The 25,060-nt window shown below is 33.6% G+C and overlaps 1 protein-coding gene across 5 annotated transcripts in view; it reads left to right on the top strand.

Moving 5' to 3' along the window:
* The window catches only part of LOC123676503 (proto-oncogene tyrosine-protein kinase ROS), a 52,468-nt gene that overhangs the window by 13,296 nt on the left and 14,112 nt on the right, over positions 1-25,060 (top strand). For 2 of the 5 annotated variants that reach the window (XM_045612408.1, XM_045612409.1), the window contains exons 2-7: positions 2,354-2,413; positions 16,530-16,589; positions 16,852-17,172; positions 20,822-21,058; positions 22,432-22,573; positions 23,601-24,015. In XM_045612408.1, coding sequence (XP_045468364.1) covers positions 2,354-2,413; positions 16,530-16,589; positions 16,852-17,172; positions 20,822-21,058; positions 22,432-22,573; positions 23,601-24,015 — 1,235 coding nt within the window. Of the gene's footprint in view, positions 1-2,353; positions 2,414-16,529; positions 16,590-16,851; positions 17,173-20,821; positions 21,059-21,994; positions 22,057-22,431; positions 22,574-23,600; positions 24,016-25,060 lie in introns of those variants that run through there. The other 3 variants (XM_045612412.1, XM_045612411.1, XM_045612413.1) reach the window with 3 other exon arrangements.

Genomic DNA, 25,060 nt, shown 5'->3' with positions numbered 1-25,060 from the left:
ATAATTTTTTCCTAGACTAATTACACCGACGTTCTTTCTTTGAAAGAGATTGACACTGATAAGAATAGAAACTATGGACATTTCAATAAGGCATAACACAAGATAATTTCAAAGCGCAAGTATATACCTACAGTATTCAGAAATCTTTTATGGCATATCAGGATCTCATTTCTGTTATTTCTATTATTGGAATTCCAAATTTCTAATTTGTATTTATTTAGATATTTTTGATCAAACCAACTTCTGATATCATTTTTTTGAGAGGTCGTTCCCCGAACATATCGCTCTGACGCTCTATCATTTCGTCACGATGAAAATCAGCTCGAACTTTTCCAGATTATTTAAGAACTACGATTTCAATCAAAATTGAAACCTAGATGTATATAAACATAAACCATTTCCAGCCTCGTAAGAAATTTCATGTTGATTGCATTACCAGAACCCGAAATATTTTCTAAGAGAATATCCGGAAAAATAATCAATATTTTAGTGACAACAGATTCGATCGAGTTGAGATTTTGCTGATAGATGAAGAAAAAAAAGTTTCAAGCTTGGTGCAAAGTTTTGTTAATCACATCATCAGAACCATATGAAATTCAGTCAGAATATTGAAAAAAAACTAATATTTAAAATTTTGCACGTATAAGAGATATCCAATGGTACATGAATCAATGAGCTCCTGATTTAGAATAAAGCCGCCTGCAGAATTTCATGTTTATAGTGTAACCAGAACAGTATAAAATTCAAGAAGAGCTGACACGGCCGGTTTCTGAAAGGCCAATCAACGTAAAATTCAACTTAACAGCTGTCAATTCTATAGTCAAGCGTTATTTGAGTTTCTGAAAATAAGATTTATTTGAACATTCTGCCAGTTAACACAGTGCTCAAATATTACACGTAAATTGTACGTGAAGCGTAATTTTGGGTCTGAAAAAAACACTATACACTGTGTCCGTAAAGTATGGAACAAATCATTTTGACCTAACAGACCATTTTAAGAAATAATCCTGAAACACGTCAATTTTTCATTTTAATTTACCGTAATTTAAAATAATAAATATACAGGGTGAATTACTTTCGAGTAATGAAGTCACCGTAATTTTTTTTAAATGGAACACCCCCATTTTGTCCCAATTTTCTGATTACTCCAGCTGAGCTGATTCCAAAAATGTATCACATGTTGATTCCAATTGGTACAGGGTGGACAAAAATACAATAGTTATAAAGTGTGTGCTCATAAAGTGACGCGTAATATTCTTTATTAGTTAAATTAACAATATTATCAGAAATATACTTATTGTCTAGCGGCAATTGGTTTGAATGTAACACCCTGTAGTTTGTTACATTTTTAGATTAATAAAAATGAGCTGTTTCCAAACATGTTTGTTACTTATGGTCTAGCAGACAGAATATGAAAGATATTATTTCTTATCAATTTAAAAAAACATAGTCCTCTAGTTTTTTGTGAAATGTCATTATTTGTTTAGTAATTTATTGGTGTTCAATGGCAGTTTAGTACTACAATATTTTTGGTTTTCGTGAATGTTTTAATTATTGCTTAGATTTAATTTATTATTTTTGTCCATCCTGTACCAATTGGAATCAACATGTGATACATTTTTGGAATCAGCTCAGCTAGAGTAATCGGAAATTGAGACAAAATGGGGGTCTTCCATCTGAAAAAAAATTACGGTGACGTCATTACTCGAAAGTGATTCGAGAACTAATGCATAAAATGAAACAACAATTACTGTGCTGAAATCAGTATAAAAATACCTTTAAATTGAGGTATCACTTACCCCATCTTCCCTATTCAAAAATTGGGGGTGGGGGTTGAAGCAGCAAGGGTTGAAGCGCTATGCGTCCGTAACCTACATCTTAAGTTGTCCCCCTCGAAACAGAAATCGATCTGTCCGAGCATTTCTATCGAAAAACTTTATTTCGTCTGTAATCTCGTCTGTTTCGTTTTCAAATGGCCACCCTGTATATACCCATCTAAACTTATAGTATAGTGTTCCGCTGTGGTCCGCAAAGGTGTTATTGGCGCACACCTATTTGAATTAACGCTCAAACGATCCTGACTTCCCTCATTTTTTTTTTACTAATATTACAACCATTTGCTATCTTACCAATTTCATAAGAACACTTTCGAAAATTAAGTGATAGACATAAATTAATAATATACGTAATTCAAGGAAATTATCATAGATAACAGTTAATGCACTGATAATATATGTAAGGTATGAAAGGTCAGTTCTCGTTTAGCAGTTTGTTACCATTATCCTCGCCATTATCATATATAGCATAGAACTTTTTCACCGAGAAATTTTCTGATCCTGTCATTTTGTTTCAGAATTCAACGGATTTGGAACATTACGACTACACCTGCGATGTCAAGTGTAACGAGGAACAGGTAGGTTAAATAAGGAAATTGGGAGTCTACCATGCGTTGTAATTACTTCCTTCCCTGTTCCGTCTTCTTGTCCATTTTGACCGTTGCATTAAATTGTGAAACGATCATTTCAAGGGCTGAGGGGATGACTTCTATTATTTTACAATTTTAATTACGGACATACGGACATGGAATTCCTTTAGAAAACGTGGGAAACTTAAAGAAAGTGGTCAATATTATGAAGGCTTCTTCTGACAAAGTCTTGCCCAAGAAAACACGAATTCAATTTTTGACATGAAATGTTGCAACAGAATGAATTATGAGGGAATTAATTAATTGCTTCATCAATATAAAAATAAAATCGTTACGAGCAAGACTCTGATCTTTGCATCCCATTTAATTTAACATTTTCGAGCTCATGATGCAAAGAGTCTAAAAAAATTAGAACTGGTCGATTTTTGAAAAATATACTTCCAACAAAGGATAGAACGACAAACTACAGAGAATACAATTTATTATATGTATATTTAATTTCTCTTTTTCAGTATCGTAATGAGTTCATTACAGTACTAAAAACAGTGCTGTAATGAACTCATTACAACATTGTTTTCAGTTATGCTTTTCGTTTTGTGGTTGACTTCGGATCCTATCAAATTTCAAGATACTTCAATTGTCAGTATAATATAATTTGGATCTAGTGAAATGATTTGCTACAATATTCGCAATATCTCTGGTGGTGTTAAATCGATTTCATCAGACATAATTCACGAATATAATGCGTAAATGTAAATTATTTCGAAATTCGAAATATACGATTCAAATTGAAATTCCGTTATCTGTCAATTTTCGTAACTGTCACACCAACTGCCAAGATGGAATACAAAAGTAACTAAGATATTATATAATCTGAATTTTCATTGAATTTCGACAATGTTCCACAAAAATTGACTGAAATAGAGAAAATATCGTCTAATACTCGTTGCAGAAGGTAATTCCAACTTCATGTTTTCGAACGCATGGAATAGGAATTGGAATAGGAGCCATTCTACAATTTGTTTTAGAATATACTTTTGTCAACTCAACTATGAATTTCTATCCAAAATATCGTGTTTTAGATTAACTAAGGCAGGCGAATTTCATTTGATATATTGATTCTACATTTTGCAAAATACATCGTGAAAATTTCAGAGGAATTGAAAACATTTTTCCTTGAATAATTCCAATGGTTTCTGAAACCAAGATTTGATCGCAGGTAGTTTGTCATTCTAAGATAAGTATAATTTATCTTCGAAACGATAGAAAAAAATCAAATTGAATTTAATAAAGCAAAAATCAGTTGTAATATCCTCTTTATAAAGGATTAGGATTATTTGAATAAAATCAAGTTTTTCGGTTGTAGAAACAATTATTGAATCATAATATGTATTACTTAATCGATTTTACAATTACTCACAATTTAATCATCTTATTTTGTTTTCAAAATTGCTGGTATACCGAAGTTGTATATTAAACTCGTAAAATGCAGTTTTCATGTGTTTTTGAAACATAAGGAATCATTCGCAACAACAGTTAGCTATGTTTATTTTGCAGAAAATCATTATTGATTTTAATTTCGAATATCTCCCAAGGTTATAAAAAACATTTTGATATACTCCTCCTAATATCCGTACTATTGAAATAACGAGAAAAATTTGTTGATTTTCGTTATTTCACATCTATCTACCTAAGTACCTTGAAAATGATAAATCCAAATATTCTACTCATATTTCCAATCGTATTATTTGGGATAAACGGATCTTTGCTAATCTTGCGCAAAAAGCGTTTGTTTTTGAAAATATAATTTCGTTATAAAATGCATTCAGAATCTTCACCGACCACAGATCCGCTTCCGCTGTCCCATACGAAGCGGTGTGTCACTTGATTTTATATGAAACCATTCAAGTACTTCCCATCACATTAACATGCTCACTTCTCGATCAAGTTTCTAGCAGCGTGAGAAAAATTGTGCACCATTCTCCCAAAATATCTCGCGTGAATTGAGTGGGAATTCAATTCAATAATATCAAAGGTTTCTTTATCAGAAAATGGTGAACAAATAAAATGGACGTCTGAAAAGGGTGCACTAAGAAAAACTTGACATAAAAGTTTGGAATAATAATACCATAAACATACCATATTATGTCGACAAAGTGCCGGAAATTGGTCAATAGAACACAGAGATGACTGAGAAAGACAGGGTGTTTAGTGACCAGTGGGACAACGCTCCGGTGAAGACAGAGAATATATGTGTGAGTTGGACAAATATATTCAAGGTGTTTTCGGAAATTTGGAGGAATTTCAAATGGGACTTTAGCAGCAGTCTACAGAACTTGTATGAATGTTAAATTGAGAGAGTCGTTATTTTCTGACAATGAAAGTCAAAAAATAATTTTTTTGCGCATTTTGTGCCATTCGATATCTGCATTCGAACAATAATACAGAGAGTTGTTTTTCATAATGAAAAAATGAAAATTTTGATTACGGACCTGGAATTTCGGAAAAAAAATTGTCACAAATTTGGCTTTGTTATGTCATCAATCTTACGGAAATTCACTAAAGCTGGCATAGACTGTTTCGAATGTCAGAGCCGTTTGAAATTTCTCCAAATTTTCTAAAACACCTTGAATCTCGAAAACGAGAGTTCTGAGGTGACTTCAAATATAATTTCCCAACTCATACAGCTCCACTTGAGCGTTGACCAACTGGTCAGCAGAGGCCTTGTTCATTCAATCGATTAAAAAAAAATTTCTTAAGATAGCAAAGAGTTTTGCATAGAAGAAATGTCGATTGAGGTCATTTCAAGGCAATATGTGTTATTGGGCACACGAGATTCCATTGTAGAGTGTCAAGACTCACTTAACTGATAAAATAGAGCAGAAGCACCTTTTAAAAGAAATGAGGAAATCACTGTAGTTAAAACAGAAGCTTTAACGCGCTCTTTCATTTATACGCCAATTGCATCCTTGCAGATGAACTGTATATAGGTGTATCTCCAAGGATGCAATTGACTCATGAATGACCGCTCAAAAGCTACTGGCTTCAAGTGAATGCTTCACAACTTTTTTTTCGATATTCTGCTTGATTTTTTTTTAACGTTCTGACAAGATATCAACACGAAATTATATGCATGAATTTCCAAATTGTTTTTCCATAGCTACACGAAAATTTCAACCCAAAGGAAACTGATATCACAGAAATATATTCCATATTCTTCTTGGATATTCTATGGTTCTGCTTAAGTGATTTTATACTAACTCAAAATCTCAACTCCGCCAGTTTTGTGATAACAAGAAGCTTAGGTAATTTTTTTCGATCTTTTTCTTGAATTTTTCTGGTTCCGATGAAGACGTGATCACCATGAAATCTGCGATGAAATTGAAATTTCAAATCGAAATGGAACCACATTCGGATTCAGCGCATTAGCAGACTGAAAATTTAAATTTTCTATAGGTCTTTCGGTTCGGAGTTATCGTTTTTACGGACCTGTCTGACGAACTGAATTGAATTTGAGCTCGAACTCATCAACAGTGAGTAGCACCTTATCTTTTTGGACCAATCAGAGCTCTTCTTCTTCTTGGAGTGCCTATTCGCGACGAATGTTGGCGACCAACTTGTCGACAGAATAGGAGTTATGAATTCTTAGTAGGTACTTTCTTTACCGAATTTCTGTCAATTTGTCACTTCCATAACTCCAAGTAAAGTCCTTAACGATAGGTAAAGTATCAGAATCTGGATTTAGAAACCAAGCATCGTGGTGGTGCATAAGATTATCGTTTCACAATAAATAATTCTCATTGAGTTGAACCGATGAGAATGAGTATAAGTGTATGCATAAACAAGATATTGAGGTGAGTTTTGTTGCTCACTTCATATAATTTTCCAATTATGGCAACATAAATCGTTATTATTTCGTAGCAGACTGACATTTAATTTTTCAGGTCATCTAAGTAACAGCATTTGTGACCCTTGGCGCCTCCTAGATAATGATTTATCCAGAAGACTATATACAGTTTGATTTGTTTATACGTTTTCAATTTTTACGACAATCACTTGACACTCGTCCTTATTGGAATATGGTAAAAGTGTTTTTATCGAAATTGAAAAAAAAAGATAATTCATTTTTATCTATCTGTATTCAATTTATCGGTGAGAAGCAATAATTGCATCGGTATTATCAAGTCATTAACAATAATTTTTTTGGAACTTTCCAGTTTATTTCTCATGAAGGTTATCCGAAAGACGAATGTTCATCTCAATTATGATGATTTATTTTGATGGAATTTATTACAATGCTCAATTCTCGTGACTTGTCAATATATAAAAAGATTTACCAAAATTTCAGCTATATTGAACATTTTAGAAATGAAAAAGGCACAGACGTCAAGGGATTTTAGCGCTCATTCTTCATTCATTCATTCGCCATTTGTGCCACAAAACTGTATATACTTTTAGTCATACATGGAAATCTGATTCTAATAACTACTAAGTAATCATAAAAAAATATTCTTTCACAAATGTTTCCCCAGAGAGATTATGAGTGAAATTGAGAAATTGAAAATATTTCAATCTTACTACACTCATTGTTATATTGCAATTCTGAAAGAAGTTGCAGAATGGGCTCCTGAAGGGTGTTTTTTTAGAGCTATAGAACTTTAAATTGCAATAAAACAACGATGGATTATTCGATTGACATGAATTTTATTTATCCGCAAGATAATTTTGTGGCATTACATTTTAAATATGATTTCTGGCATATGACCACTACTGCTGGCTCGGATGTAGTCCAATATGGCCGTATATCGGCAATAACACGGCGAATGTTGTCTTCCAAATGGTCAAGGGTTTGTGGCTTATCCGCATAGACCAATGACTTTACAAAGCCCCACAGAAACTAGTCTAGCGGTGTTGAATCACAAGATCTTGGAGGCCAATTCACAGGTCCAAAACATGAAATTAGGCGGTCACCAAACGTGTCTTTCAATAAATCGATTGTGGCACGAGCTGTGTGACATGTTGCGCCGTCTTGTTGGAACCACAGCTCCTGGACATCATGGTTGTTCTATTCAGGAATGAAAAAGTTAGTAATCATGGCTCTATACCGATCACCATTGACTGTAACGTTCTGGCCATCATCGTTTTTGAAGAAGTACGGACCAATGATTCCACCAGCCCATAAAGGGCACCAAACAGTCAGTTTTTCTGGATGTAACGGTGTTTCGACATACACTTGAGGATTAGCTTCACTCCATATGCGGCAGTTTTGTTTGTTGACGTAGCCATTCAACCAGAAGTGCGCTTCATCGCTAAACGAAATAAAATGGACGTAGTGCGCGATACGTATTTCGCACAGAACCATTATTTTCGAAATAAAATTGCACTATTTGCAAGCGTTGTTCAGGCGTGAGTCTATTCATGATAACTTGCCAAACCAAACTGAGAATAAATCACTTGACAGCTGTTAAATCGGTCGCCATCTTGAACAGTAATGCCAACTTAAAGTTATATGTATACCTCGAAAAAAAACACCCGTTATTTCAACGAGTGTTGGAATTGCCTTCTGCAACGAGTATTAAACGATATTTTCTTTATTTCAGTCAAGTTTTGTGAAATATTGTCGAAATTTTATGAAAAATTCAAATTTTTTCATCCTAATGACTTTTGCATTGTATCTTGACAGTTAGTGTGACTGTTACGAAAATTGACAGATTACAGAATTTGAATCGTACATTTCGAATTCTGAAATAATTTATAATTACGCATTCAATTCTTGAATTGCGAATAGAGTTGCAAATCATTTCTCTATATCCAAATTATATTATGTTGACAGTTAACCTGTGTTGATAGAATCAGAAGTGTTGACAACCACAAAACAAAAATATAACTGAAAACAATGCTGTAATGAGTTCATTAACGCACTGTTCTTAGTACGGTAATGAACTCATTACGATACTGAAATAGAGAAAATATAATAATGTTCTCAATATAAGATAGGTTTTCATTAGATATCCCTTATATCAACTTATATCAATCTATCCAAAAAAAGATGACATAAGAACTTCATGCTGTTGAGGAATGTAAATTGTTGTAGGCGTAAAGCGTGTCTTGCCACTTCAACTAGATTAAATTATGGATAACTAGAATGGCACAAAATGTCCTCGGCCATAGTGTTTATGATCGTTCAAGTCGCATCATAATTAACTATTATTGACCTCTCCACTACTTCACTTGGAGTCCAGAGAAGTGTCCCGACGTTAATCATTTCAAGTACAAGATAGATGAAGCACTTCGAAAGTAGACGAGAGAATATGATTCCTACGATTACATTAAATGGATACTTTTGCACAATGAAATTGTTGTATTCCGTTCAGAAAATTAATACGTATAGTAAACAGGCCAATTGAAAAGTCCCCGGACTACCATAGTAAAACACATTTTTTTAGCAAAATTCGATTTTAATTATCAACATAGTTGCCTTCGACGGCGATACAGCGATTATAGCGATCTTCCAACTTTTCGATACCATTTTTTTAGTACGATTTCGATTTGTCTTTCGCTTCAAAATGGGCCTCAGTTTTTGCGATTACTTCTTCATTGGCGCTAAATTTCGTTTCAGCGAGCATTCTTTTGAGGTCTGAGAACAGGAAAAAGTCGCTGGGGGCAAGTTCTGGCGAATACGGTGGATGCAGAAGCAATTCGAAGCCCAATTCATGCGATTTTGCCATTGTTTTCATTGATTTGTGACACGGCGCATTGTCTTGGTGAAACAGCACCTTTTTTTCTTCAAATGCGCATTTCAGAATACTGATTCCATCATCTTGCCAGCTGACTGTTGTGTTTTCCTCGCTTTGGATTCGGTTCATCGTGTACAGTCCACTCAGCTAACTGTCGATTGGACTCCGGAGTGAAATGATGGAGCCATGTTTCATCCATTGTCAAATATCGACGCAAAAACTCAGGTTTATTGCACTTAAACAGCTTCAAACTTGCTCAGAATCATTAACACGTTGTTGCTTTTATTCGATTTTGAGCTCGCGCGGCATCCATTTTGCACACAGCTTTCTCATGTACAAATATTCGTGAATGATATGATGTACACGTTCAGATAATATCTTCACAATGTCTATCTCGATCAACTTCACTTTACAGTCATTCAAAATTATTTTGTGATCTTTTTTAATTTTTTCGTCGGCGACAGCCTCTTTTGGGCCTCCACTGCGTTCGCCGTCTTCGGTGCTCATTTCATCACGTTTAAACTCAGCATACTAATCAATGATGGTTGATTTTCCTGGTGCAGACCCCGGAAACTCTTTATCAAGCCAGGATTTTGCTTCAACTGTATTTTTTCCCTTCAAAGAGCAATATTTCATCAGCACCCGAAATTATTTTTTCCCCCATCTTTTTTCAAATAACAAAAGTAGCTACACTCACAACCCAATATCTCACAAACTAACTGTCGGACTGCTGTCAAATTTTGAAACGTATCGTTTGAAAGTTGGTACTAACTAAAAATCATATGGATTTAATACTAGCACCGCCATCTGTGCATCAGACCGGGGACTTTTCAATTGGCCTAATGATTACTGAATTTTTACTCCATTCAACAAAACATCAAAATACAAAAATTTAAGGCATGTTTCGCAAACTTTGTTTGACCCTACTTGTTGATTCTAATTTGTAATTGAAAAGCTATGGTAAATCCAAAAATAAGGAAAGCACTGACTCGAAGTCATTTATAGCGGGATTGAAAAAATTCAACAATATCCTACAGAATTGACGATATTAGCTACTAATACTAAAAAATGGTATAAGCAACAGTTAATAACTCATTATTGAATACGTTCTCATAACTGTTTCATCATTTTTAAAAAAGAAATTCACTATAGATTATCACAATCATCAACGTTGATATAATTGTAACTAGGAAACTCCATGTCAGTTGTCAGTTATAGACAAAATAGAGACGGCAAAATTTCTCAAATTAGATGATAAATTAATTCGCCGATCTCTTAATTGATTTTAATTGATGCGCATTACAACAACAAATGTAAAATGTATATTTATAGTCTGCATTTGATAAATAGATACTGAATTTGCTTTATACACTTCTCAATAACATGACACTAATTCTCTACTCAAATGTTCACAATTTTCGAATTTTGAACGAAAATTAAAAGAGACACTGATAGACAAGGATAAAGATTATAGAAATAATGAAACATAATCGGTCAAGGAGAGAATTTTTTCAACCACCTGAAATTTTCGCCCTTTTCGATTTTTGGATATGTAGAATACAAAATTTGAATGAAATTGAATCGGTCAATATTCTTGAAATCCAGAAGCCAAAAATTAAATTTTTTTTTCTCGAAAACTGCTAATAAAATTCGAAATATTTTTCCAATGATAGTGGATAACATATTCTATCTATCATTGTCCCGATGTTATTAGTTTTTGAAGATTTCATTTTTAATAACCACCGGTCCTAAAGCCGTCGGTGAATATTCATTATAATTAAAAAAAATACAAATAAGTTTGATAAATGGTATGCAATATCTTCGTACTGAAAAAACAGAAATACAATTTTTTTTTGGATGTTCTTTTATATGTTCATTCAACTTTTTCATTTACTTTTAATTTTTTCGTAAAATATTATTATCGAAAAACAGGACAGAGGCGATTCAGAATTCGCGATCAATAAGAAATCATTGTGGAAGAGGAAACTTTGAACTTGTATACATATACACACATACATCGGTTTCATATTAGAATGAACAGAATATATTTTTTCGAATTCAATCATCAAAATTGAAATAAATTGTAATTTTTGTAGCAAATTTCGAAACATTCGTGATATAAAAGCAAAAAGCAAATAAAATGAGTAAAACTATTGAAATTCAAACCGTGAAGTGTGATTGTTGGAACAATAGACAAACCGCTTATGTAACTTGTATGGAGAACCTTATCGAGTTTCGTGGAAACATAATATGGTTTCGCCCATCGAACCAGCTTCAGGCACCATGGTATTGTTATTCTGATGCCGACTTTTCAGTACACACAATGTATTTCAATTATTTGAAACTGGAGTTATTGAATCAGGAGCATGCCTTTGTTAATGGAAATAAAAAACTAGTAGCTTTGTGATAGTCAATACATGGAAAGTATTCAATTTTAGTGCATAGCATACCTACCTAAATAAAATTTTGAAGTCATATTTGCCATTTTTCTTGTTATTCAATAGAAAAAACAAACATAACAGCTTTCATGGAAAAAATCATATAATAACTATCACGTTATTTTGTTTAAACTCGAGATAAGATGAAGTATAATCGTAAAAACACATTTTTTCTAAAAAAATCAACTGTATTCATCAAAATAGTCATCTTCAAGAGTGATATAAATGCTCGTCCAACTTTTTAATATATTCACTTTAGACAGATTCGTCTTTGCTTTCGAAATGAGCTTGAACCTCGGCAATCACTTCTTTATTAGAAACAAATTTCTTTCTCCACCTTTTCACCTTTCTGGTCGATAGAGCAAAATCTAAATAACTCTTATCAAGCCATTTCTTCACTTGCACATTATTTTTTCCTATCAAAAGACAGAGTTTTACCAATACACGAAACTCGTTATCATCCATTTTTCAAACAACAACAAATTTTCAATAACTCGATCCAAACTTAACTCTATGATCCGAAATTCATTCACACATTTTTTTGAAGCTTGGTACTAACGAAAAAACAAGTGATATGGCACTGGTGGTGTCATATCACTTTTTTTTCTGTGCGCTAGGCTCCGAACTTCTTGAGTGGCGTGTTGAATACTTGAATTATGGTTGTTTTTGAAATTTGACAGACGTAAACTTTGAAAATTTTTGTGAGACTTAGAAATATTTCCAAAGGTTTATCATCACAAATTAGAAACCGAAATGGAAATCCTGCAAAATTATGTACAACAAAATATGACGTAATTAAAAACCTATATTGGTGAAACAACATTCAATAATTATATTTTTCAAACCTTACAGGTTAATTTCTTTAGATTTATAAAAAAAATTGTACAAATTTGCACACCATAATTGCTTAGAATTCGGTACATGCCTAACATATATATTCGATAATGAGTATTTCGCAGAATATTCATGAGCAAACTTAATTGATTATCTTTATTGTATACTGTACTGTATGTACCGGAAATTTGATTTTATCTTCATGAAATTCGGAACATTCCACAATATTAAATATCCATCGTTCAAATTTAGAATTTATCCCAATAAAAAACTTCCATCTATATAAACTGAGGGAATGAAGCGATGAAAGACAAGAAAATCGATATAATAAAATCTGTTACTGGGAAAATTAAGATCTCAATTTAGGAGATCTTGGAAGTTCCGACTTCTATCAAGAAAACCACACTGTTTTGAACTTTTGTCCATAATCATCTTTAGATTATTCAGATCCCCAACTCATGCATTTCCTAGGAAGAAATTAAACATTCATTTAACACTATTTGGGGATGTCGAATGAAGTGAGCAGCTAATTCTCGGTTTCCTCATTAAGTCACAGCCATAAACATAATATACGTGCAGTTAGTATCGTTATGTACCCTCCTCAATTAAAGCTGGCAGCTTTTTTCTCGTTGAGAGCCAAATTTTTCAACAGTTCTTTTGAATCTCCATGGAAAAACTTCCAAGGTATTACTTATGTCATAATTGAATTTATCAATTGGAATTTCTATTAACTTGAACTCTCGTTTTCGTTTTTATATTATTTCGTCACAATTTAATTTTAGAATTTCAAGTCGGGAATGGTCTGAAACGATAAGTTTTGACTAATGACAAATCCTTCTTTAAATTCGATTATGTCCTGCCGGTCGGACTGCCGTTAACACGGTAAATCTCTAACTGAAAGACCTAGAAACTTGAAAGTTTGATCCGGGAATGATCTCAAACGGTGAGTTTCAGATCACTGATGACTCCAACACTACTGAACTAAAAGAGCTAAAAATCTAATATTTTCAGGCTAAGTTCGAATCTCGACTATGTTTGTTAATGGGCAAAAAGCTACTAGAAGTTCCGTAAATATGGCCGTACGAAATTATATTTTCTTGTAAATTTAAAAACTGCAGATTCGATCAATTTGCATTTCATCACAAAAACCGATGGAGATGAACTTTTGCGTGTTTGATATCAATTAAATAATAATTTTCATTCAAAATTCCCAGTGAATCACATCGTCTGAATCATAGAAAATTAAAGAAAAACATTAGAATGACAAATCCAAGCTTCGGTTAGAATTTCGTATAGAACCATAGAAATTTTAAGCGGAATTACTAAATCTAATATTTCAATGTCGACAAATCCAAAATAAAACAAAACTAAAATAACGATTTCAATCCTCTTGCAACATTTTGGTTGATGGAGGCCACATATATACATTTATGTTGCCTCCAAGGGTGCATTTGGCACTGTCAGTATTTTCCTAATTTGTTTATTTTTTTGATATTGTGCATGCATTTTCTATGATTCTGTTCACGATATCAAGACGAAATTCAACAAAAAGCTTGAAATTTTTGTTATTATCAAAATCAATACAAATAAATATTAAAACACTAAAAATATATTATTAAAAAAATTTGTTCTGCTTTGATCTCGAATACTATAAATTGTATATATATATGGTAAGGTGCCTATCTACTTTATTTCAAGAAATTCTCTTGAAAGTTTCCGTCTACTATTAGAATAAAAAATAAACAAAACCTCTGCTACTGAATATTCATTTTACAACAGTGTGTGGCTGTGTGCTCTTAATCTGTTTGGTATGCTTCCTCCTTTCAAAATCCATATGGCCTAAGTGTAGATAGATAAACTTCTGAAAAATCAAGTATCAATCCTCGGAAGGGGTTCTTCATTCCAGAACTACCGAAAATACCTAAAATTATCTTCGTAAATGATTTTGGTTATCATCTCTTCAAGAGCAACTCTGTTTACTTGTTAAGAAACTAATAACCAGCAGGCTGCCCTTAACATGTCTGGCGTCTATATTTTGACAAGGGTGGTTTGCCTTCTTTAAGTGGGTAATAAATTGATACCAAGGGGAGTCAGTCCAGAACTCATCGTTTACAATGAAGGGGTACTACTGTTCTGTTCATTTTCTTATCACAATCGTTAGTATACTTGTGTTTTATGTTAATTGATGTTATACTGCTAAAATATTCATGATACACCTTATATTTCAGTGACAACAGTTTTGTCTGAGTTAAAATTTTCCATGTATATTCTAAGCTTTTCAAGATAACGATTCGAGCAGAATATCGAAAAAAAATTACGTGAAGTCGAAAGCTTTTGACGTTCGTTCATGCACTCTTCGAAGGGTTTAATACCTAAAGGTTGAGATAATCATTAACTATTTGAAAGTGCACTAAAATAAACTTTTGTATGTTAATTGAAAAATGTGCTATCAAAATTATGCTACAAAAAAATTCTTTCATTCAATTTATTGAGTTTCGATGAAATTTTTCCTTAACAATAAAAATTAAATATTCAAAATGAAGAAGAAAACTCGCAAATATTTTGCAAGAATTTATTCTCAATGAATATTGTTTTCAAACTGAACAATCGAATATTGGATGAAACAATAAATCGACCCATTGAAACAATGAACCACATTTTAACTATATGGAGTATTTAAATATCAACTGCCTCTTCCTCTCGTTTGTTGGATGAACTTTTTACAATAAGAGAAATTGAGAGGAAATTGGGCGTATAGACGTGAGACTGTCAGTTGTCACTTGGTCCAGAACGGATGCTGTAATTAGAATGCGTATGTCGCAAAATGAACCACTGTCCACTTTCCCACGATAAAGGTTAGGACAGGCAATAAATTTATCTACCGAACTGCATTTTGATTATTATGAACTCATTTAGATTGGCTGAAATAAAATCAACAGAGTTCAACAGACAGGTCAATTAAAAAGTCGATTGTACAGTCTGGACACTTAATTCGAAATTATTGATGAAAGTTGCTGAGAATAAGAATAGAAGATGAATCGCTAATAATCTGAAGATGCTAGAAAGTTTTCTGGGGTTTTATGATACTTCTTAATATAAATTTTAAAGATATTGGTTGATAAAAAACACTTGGAACTACTCATGGAAATAAAGGTCTAAATAATAAGACGCTTAAATTCTTCATTCATTGTAAGTTAATTAATCTAGTTTTCAATCGATGCAAAATCCTAGATTGGTTCGAAAATGATTAGAAAGGTGAGGTGGCAATATCTTATAGACATTCGTATTTTTTTTTCAATACAAAGCCTAATAAAACTCAAAAAGTGACGAACGAAAACGCTAAATGACGAGTATTCTAAAAAGATTTGGAGTGAATTCATAAATGAAAAATAGAACATGCCTAATAATTTGCGAATATTATGAAGAAATCTTAATCTACTCCTTGAATCGATAATCGATCACAGGATAATCAGTCACTTTAATTATGTAGCTATATATTTTGCGAACCTTAACGGTTCTATTGTTTATATCTATTAAGTTATTTTGTTGCATAAGAGTATTAGTGCATAATTATTTTCTGAGGCGCCAGTTAGACCCTTCATTAGTAAGTAAAATGTTGAATTAAATCGAAGATTTCCAAGGACTCATTATGCATAAGTTTAACTGAAATATTCATTTCAAAATTAAAAAGAATTCAAAGAAATATAATTATACATGTATATTTCATGGAAATATTCTAAGATTCTGAATCTAACCATTAATTTTTAAAAATAAGGATATAATTATATATAATATAATTATATATAATAATAATAATTAATATAATGTAATATTGTATAATATAAAATTCTTAGTATGTATATAATATTTTCACATTTTCGATATTGGATATATAATTTTAATCACTATATCTATCCCCCTCAAGCCCTAAGAGATAATATACATAAATTATTTTCTCGATAAATTGGTATATGGTACATGGAACGGAGAAGAAAGTCAATCTTTAAATAAAATTTGAGGTATATTACCCATATTTCAAACATTTTTATCAGTCATACTGTATGCCAAAATATATTTCCTAATTCTTTTTTCTAGTGTATTAAGGGATGCCGATTGTGGAAAGATGCTTTGGGTTCGACGTGTCCTAAAGTTTGTGTAAGTATTGTACTTTTTGCCGTTTTTTCATCATGCTATCCAAAAGAAAAACTGTAGTCATTTTTTTGATTCTAATTCAAATGAAAAACAACAACTGTATCTACATCATTTTTTTGCCAGATTTGTAAATAATTAGGAACCTATATATTCATCATTTTTAATTTTTTCTTATGAATAGGTATAAAGAAAATCATCATTGAAACAGTTAACTAAATACCGTACCATAAAGCATTCTCCTTAAAATATTCTTCATTGATTCCAGAACGGCTTCACCAACAGGATAAAAACAAAGGACTATTATTGCGTAACTGGTTGCAACTCCGCCATATCAACTTATTTCACCCTTCTATCTAAGCATTTAGGACCTCCACCACCTCCAGCTCTGGTAGCTGACTCCCTGAATTCAACCTCCCTGAAATTACAATGGATATTCCCTGCTGGAAGGAGGAAAGGCTTAACTTGCTATATCCAGTGGCAATACGAAGAGAGATCGGAAAATTGGCAGAACTGCCCGAATGTAACCTGGAATGAAGAGGGTACTATTGCGTTTGTCGACAACTTAAGACCATATACAAAATATAAGGTGAGTAATTGAAAAATTTTCGGGTATTTGAAAATGACAAATTTTTCAACAGAAATATTTTCCTGTTTAATGAACGTTTATGTCCGATAATGGTTGATGATTTATTTATTAGTAATGCTCATTCGTCCTTGGGAAGAAGATATACATATTTTATTTTTTTTTTGGTTATCATTTACAATAATTACAATTCTATCTGAATGTACAACGAAGCTATTCAGCTGCACTTTCAACAAATAGGAATAAATTGAGCAAATGGATGCCATATGAATCATTGTATGATAATAATGATCGAATTGAACATCTCCGCATAAGGCTCCAACTGAACTCTAGTGTTGGGCAAGGGTACATAGACTCAAAATTCAAGTTAAGGATTGGCAGAAACATTTAGCCGTGCTTAAGATTTAGTCCTGATGACGAGATAAAACAAAACCTGCACAACATTAAGGATTAATAGTTTATTCAGGCAATCTATTGAAGAAGTGATCTATTATGTCAGAAAACCGCTGCATATCATTTTTATAGCAATAAGATGCGCAACATAGTCAGGGTTGACACAATGTGCATGATATCTTTGAGAAATAGATCACATTTAATGGAATTTCTAAAATTAAGGACACCTCCTTTTTTCTGACTATTCAGATTATGTATGAAGGGCAATTATTATATTATATATTTATATATTATAAATTAACAGCCCAAACCATTCTTTTTGGATGCACATAAGTTTTTATCAGCGGAGTCACAATTTATTCGTAGAAGACCTCATCGATTTAGTAGTTTTAATTACCTAATGAAACAATGACTGCCGTAATAGATCGTGACGAAGTTATGCAGCCTATAATTTTACAAATTCCTTTTTATTGACAATAATACCTGTCCCGACTGAGCCAGAACTGATCATGATAATCGAATAATATGACATAGAATAATAGATCATGAATGAATGAGGAGAAATGCATAGACTATCACTAACACCAACAGCCTTCCCAAATTTTGCAATAATACCAACGAATGTGTTACTAGTAATTTTTGGAGAACGTCTGAACAGTTCATGAGTTGTTCAAAAGTGACTCTTTCAAACACAATTAAAAGAATCTAAACGAAACAAAGAAAATAACAATATTTCACTTCAATTGTTAAGTAATATAATCGGTGAATAAACAGAGGCATTATTTAGAATAATTATATGTTATTATATCGATGTAAAATTGTGGAAAGTAATACCTTCCCAGACAAGATGTTTTGATGAGGGGTTCAGGCAAGCAGTCAAGTGCATGCACATTATACAGGTGACCTAATTGTAGGGCAAAACTTCCGGAGGTAATAGCACTCATCATAGTAAGAAAAACGTTCCAATAAATATTTGTACGAAAATGCCTCCTCTTGAAATTACCAGCCATGTGAAGACAGCACATACGCTCAAGGAGAAGTGCTAAATGTAGACACGTGTTTCGGGCTTTCGGCCTCATCAATACGGTGGAAAAGTGTTAGAATTACTTAACTTGAAGGAAACAACAAACATACGAAGTCAACATCAGAAGCCAGTCCAGTTGTGGTTTCAGTAGGAAGACCCAATGGGTTTTCAGGAAACAACCAACATCACCACGTGGGAAGCTATAGCTATCTGCGTGACATACGAGTCCAGGAACAATAATAATGTGGAAAGGCTAACGATGAGATTGTTCATAAAACAAGGAAAAAGAATACGGACTTACCTTCAAGGTGAAGTGCTGACCGCAGACACGTATTTCGCGCTTTCGGCCCTCATCAGAACAGTGAAAAAGTGCTAGGATGAATATCACTTGAAGGAAACAACAAACGAACGGAGTCAACAACAGAAGCCAGCCGTTCATTTGTGGTTTCAACAAGAAGACCCATTGGGTTTTCTGGCAACAGCCAACATCACCACGTGGGAAGCTATAGCTATCTGCGTGACATACGAGTCCAGGAACAATAATAATGTGGAAAGGTTAACGATGAGATTGTTCATAAAACGAGCCAACAACAGAAGCCAGCCGTCCATTTGTGGTTTCAGTACAATTTTTCTCTAATTCTGTGGTTATTCCGTTCATTCTTCCACATCTTGTAGAACAAAATCGTGCGAGAATATATCAGAAACGCACAGTTTTCATGGTTATATTTTATTATTCTATGTTGGCACTCCGAACTTCCCGCTACGGCTTTATCTGTCAATTCATCAAATTGCCTTAAAGAAATCAGTTCTGCCAAGCAACATTTTTCAATGCAAAAATCACTAAATTATATTTATGGAAATATTTCATTAATTTCAATGAAAATGCAATGAATTAGAGAAAATAATGTATAATACTCGTACAGAAAGCTCATTCTACCACTCGTTCATTCCAAAACTCGCCACTTCGTGACTCGTTTTTGAATTTTGAACTCGTGGAAGAATATCAATGCCTTCTGCACTTGTATTATAAATAACTATTCCTGATGATGCAACACGTTCGGACCAAGAGGATGATGTCATATACTTTCGGGTACAAAATTTGAAGCCGAAAAGTCTCTATAGATTCAGACTCAGCTTAATCTATGAGAAATATAAAACAGAGTTCTTATGGCCCTTAGATTCTAAATACACATTCGAAACACTTGGTGAGTAAATCGAAAAATTATTCTTATATTTTTTAATTAGAACTCTTTCATGTAATTTAAAAATGTTACTTTAGAGAGAATTAATTAATTGCTTCATCGATATGAAAATGAAATCGTTACGAGCAAGACGCTGATCTTTGCATTCCATTTAATTTTAATTTTCAAGCTCATGATGCAAAGAGTCTAAAAAAATTAGAACTGGTCGATTCGATTTTTGAAAAATATACTTCTAATGAAGGATAAAACGACAAACTACAGAGAACACAATTTACTATATGTATATTTAATTTCTCTAATTCTGTGGTTATTCAGTTCATTCTTCCACATCTTGTAGAACAAAATCGTGCGAGAATATATCAGAAACGCACAGTTTTCATGGTTATATTTTATTATTCTATGTTGGTACTCCGAACTTTCCGCCACGGCTTTATCTGTCAATTCATCAATTTGCCTTGAAGAAATCAGTTCTGTCAACCAACATTTTTCAATGCAAAAATCACTGAATTATATTTATGGAAATATTTCATTAATTTCAATGAAAATGCAATGAATTAGAGAAAATAATGTATAATACTCGTACAGAAAGCTCATTCTACCACTCGTTCATTCCAAAACTCGCCACTTCGTGACTCGTTTTTGAATTTTGAACTCGTGGAAGAATATCAATGCCTTCTGCACTTGTATTATAAATAACTATTCCTGGACTCGGATGTCACGCAGGTAGCTATAGCTTCCCACTTGGAGATGTTGGTTGTTGCCCGAAAACCCATTGGGTCTTCTTGCTGAAACCACAAATGGACGGCTGGCTTCTGTTGTTGACTCCGTTTGTTTGTCGTTTCCTTCAAGTGTTGCTCATCCCTACAATTTTTCGCCATATTGATGATGGCCGAAAGCCCGAAACACGTGTCTACAGTTAGCACTTCTCCTTGAGGGTATGTCCTCAATCTTTTTCCTTATTGCTATTGGTATTTATTGAAACTTTCGTTAGTTTAAAATTCCCTGTTGTTCTTAAAATTGTTTTTTTTTTCAGTTTCGGGTAGCTCTGATTCCCATATTCCACGGCCAGCCGATCCTCTCTTCGTCCAGCGTGCACATCAGCACCCTTCCGTCAGGTTTACCAGAGTCCAGACCGATTATTGTACGACATTCAGCGGTAGATTACACTAGGATAAGCGTTCGCTGGGAACCTGGCCCTTTCCCGCATGGACCCATCCTCTCATACGTTTTACAGATCACCGATAACAATCAGGTTCATTCAGAAGTCAAGGTGTGCCCCCAATTTGAAACTCACTCTAGCTTCCTTACAATTTTCTGTGTGACAATGGCTTCCGTTTGAATGCTTCTTTTTTGTATTTTTAACAATGTGTATGTAGAGTACTTTGGAAACGATTAGAAATCGAAACTAATGCATTTTAAGTAGGTTTGCCACTTTTCTCATGTATATTTCTACTTCTAGATGAGCTGATAAGCACATGATGCATACTTATTATTATAACCCGTTTAGTACATAGGTAACAAACTTCTTTCTTCTCAATTTAATTTTTTTCCTTCAATTCGAGAGATTCTAACATATAAGGTCAGGCTTAGAGAACAGATGATTTTCATGAAATATGTTAACGAATACTCCCTGATAAATTCAATGAATAATTTCGCAGAATGCTAGGACATAAAGTATGAAGACTCTGCCAAACGCAGATCTTGTAAAAATAAAAAAAACAGACCTTATTCTATGACGAATTCGACTTAATATTCGAAAATTTTTAATGTTTCGCTGATGGTAATCGACAAGTGGTATATCTTCTAGTCGAGAAAAATATTTTCAAACTGAGGCACTTAACACTGATTTAGAATGGCACAACACATTAACTTGCTCGTCTTCAAAGAAAAATGCTTCGACTAGACCACCAGACCACATTTCACACCAAATAGTAGGTGCAGCATCGATTACGGTCTGTCGAACGGAATACTAAATTTGATTCTGCAGCGAATTCAACCTAGGCAATCATGATAAAAAAACTCCCAAATCAATTATTTGAATGAGTTATAAATAAAAACGCTAAATGTACCTATTACATAACAGATTCTTAATTTTTGCTTAATTTGCTTTCTTTAGGCTGTTTTCTTTGTTAATCTCGATGTTGCAAACTTGCACTAGCACTTGTTTCCTATTTTCTGTAGATAAAATCGGCACACAAAACTATCAATTCTTGAGCATCAAATGACACTTGTCTATTTTTCTTGCCTTCCATTTTCTTGAAGGACTTGGTGAGTAAAATCATATTTCCGCTTTCTCATTTGCATGTTCTTCCTGCACGATCTCTTGGTGCTTGTTTTCTCCATCAAACTGCATTTTTGTAATTTCATATCAATTGGTACCTAATAATATGTAGTTAAAATAATTTGTAAATACTTCATTGAATGCCTATATGAATGAATACTTGATGATTATACCTACTTGATTAACATAACATAATTGTAGAAAAAGTCGAAAAGTATTCACATATGAAACTTTGCTTTGTCTTTTTCTTCATAATTCTCTTAATAATTTTAAATGTAATCATTAATGATGCTTTCAAACTATAACTCATTTCGAACAAAATTTTTGCCTAGATTATCTAATTTATTTTCTTTTTTATATAGGACTTACCACCGTATACAAATTATTTCGTCTTTAGAAATCTATCGCCAAATACCAATTACAATGTTTCAATAAGTATGAGAAACAATGTTGGCAAAGGACCTTCTGCTCAAGTGACTATTTCAACGCCACCTGAGCCTTCTGGTGAGTAAATGTCATTATTTCAAGGATATTTAATTCATAATCATTCATTTTTATGACCTCTTGAACCCTTCTTAAATAACCCAGTCTTTATCAAATCTGAATTCGATCTTTACAACTACCAGCGTCCAGCTCAATGCTCTGGAAACCACAAATCCTCAATAATGAAAACTGAGCAAGTATCAAATATACCTATCTTAGGACAAAAATGCATGATGCTTTGAATCATTGAGATTACCAGTTATGCTTTCATAGATTTTAAGATCTTGCTCCCCGAAGAGAGCGCTATGTATATAATTTCGTCGCGATGCCTTGTAATTTTGGAATTTTGAGCCGGGAATGGTCCCAAATGATAAGGTTTGGCTCACTGATGGCGAATCTGTGTTCAAATTGAATAATGTCCGTAAATACATTCGTTAATACGATGACTCTTGAAGGAAAAAAACAGAAATTTGAAAGGAGGTTTGAGAATCTCGTTCGTTGATAGGCAAAATCCAACAAGGGATTCCGTAAATGTGGACATTGGAAATTTTGTTTTCCTGATAATTTAAAAACTATGGATTCAATCATTCTAAAATTTTACATTTACAAAAGAATTATAACTTCAAGCTTCATGCAAAATTTCTTTCCAATCGCGTCATCATAATTGAAGAAAATTCTATGATAATAATGAAAAAAAATAGGCGTTATTTCAGTGACAACAGATCTAGTCGATCTACAAAACTACAAAATATTATTATTTGCGATTAAGACGTGGCAATTTCAAGCCTCGTTGTCAGAACCATATTAGAGAAAAATTCAAGTAGAAAAAACCTAATATTTCAGTAACAACAGCTCCGACGGAGTTGAAGCTTAGTATGTTGATATATGATAACAATTTCAATATTCATGCAAAATTGCAAATTGATCGGTTCTTCATGCAGTTCTGTGATCTCCAAGATCTCAAGAAGGCATGAATAAAGTTGCGTTAAAAAGCTCCTGACCCAAAGTCAATGTTCTTCTAGAATTCTTATTTATAATATTTTTTCAGCAAGGCTATCGAAGAAGCCCATTCTCATATTAGGTGCTGAACATAGTGTGATCAAACAAGGAGCTCACATTCTCGACGAACCTGTCATTCTATATGAAACAGAGAAAGAGATTAAAGGTTTGGCTGTTCACACCACCAAAAAATTGCTCTTTGTGTCAGAGTCGGATGGACATGTGGCTAAAATGTCAATGGAAACAAATGTTACAACGTACATTCTCACCCCAGACCAAATTAATTTTATTCCTTTGGATCTATCTGTTGACTGGCTCAATGATCAGATCTACCTACTGGGTGAAGTCAAACATAAAAAAATGTATCAAATAGCTCGTTGTAATCTTGATGGAAGTGGTTTGACTGTGGCAATTGCTGGTCTTCTATTCAAGCCCCATTGCATGGAGGTGGATTCCTATAATGGGTAAGCAATTTTGACAACATTAAAAAGAAAATTATATTATTGGTGTACAACTTTGCTTCCGCCGTTTTGCAATAGATGAATGTAGCGGTAAGTGGTAATCGAAATAAATAGATCGAAGATGTCATACAATGAGCTTAGGTATTTGTAAACATAACGCCATCGAAATATTAGTCGATTAGTGTCTGCATCATAAAGTTATTCTCGATTAAACATGTCGGCTTACGAACCAAATTCTCGTCATTTGCGGAATGTTTTAATTTTCTGCTTTAATATGGAGAAATCTGCGGTTGAGGCTCATCTAAAGCTCCCACATACCTAAGGTGAGACCGCTATTTTCGAAGATGCAGAATTGGAGACGTTACTTGATCAAACTCTTGTCAAACTCAACAAAAGTTTGGCAGGATCATTGGGTGTGGCGCAATAAGCCATTTCAAAACGCCTGAAAGTCATGGGAATGATTCAGAAACAAGGAAATTGGATGCCGTACGAGTTGAAGCCGAGATATGTTGAACGGCGTTTGTTCGCTTGTGAGTAGCTGCTTGTAAAGCGAAGACGGAAGGGATTTCTGCATCGCATTGTGACTGGAGACGAAAAATGGGTTCATTACGATAATCTCAAGCGCTGAAAATCATGGGGATATCCCGGCCATGTTTCCACGTTGACGGTCAAACCAAATAATCACGGTTCCAAGGTCATTCTCAGTATTTAGTGAGACCAGCTGGACGTAGTGTATTATGAGTTGTTAAAACCGACTGAAACAATCACAGGTGATCGTTATAGAACACAATTAATGCATTGGGAGACGAACGGCCGCAACACAACGAGAGACATGTTAAAGTGATTTTACAGCATGTCAATGCTCGAAAGTGGTCAAGACATACTTAGAAACGTTGAAATGGGAAATCCTACCCTACCCGTCGTATTGTGCAGACGTTACTCCCTCGGACTATCACTTGTTTCGATCAATAGCACACGGCATGGCTGACCAGCACAAAAAGATGACCAGTTTTTTCAACGCAGGATTCGTACGCTGCCCGAAAGATGG

This window comes from Harmonia axyridis, chromosome 3, assembly GCF_914767665.1.
Source record: "Harmonia axyridis chromosome 3, icHarAxyr1.1, whole genome shotgun sequence".
In the NCBI taxonomy this organism is placed as follows: Eukaryota; Metazoa; Arthropoda; class Insecta; order Coleoptera; family Coccinellidae; genus Harmonia; species Harmonia axyridis.
Note: the sequence above shows the minus strand (reverse complement) of the source record. Positions and strands in the feature narration are given on the sequence as shown.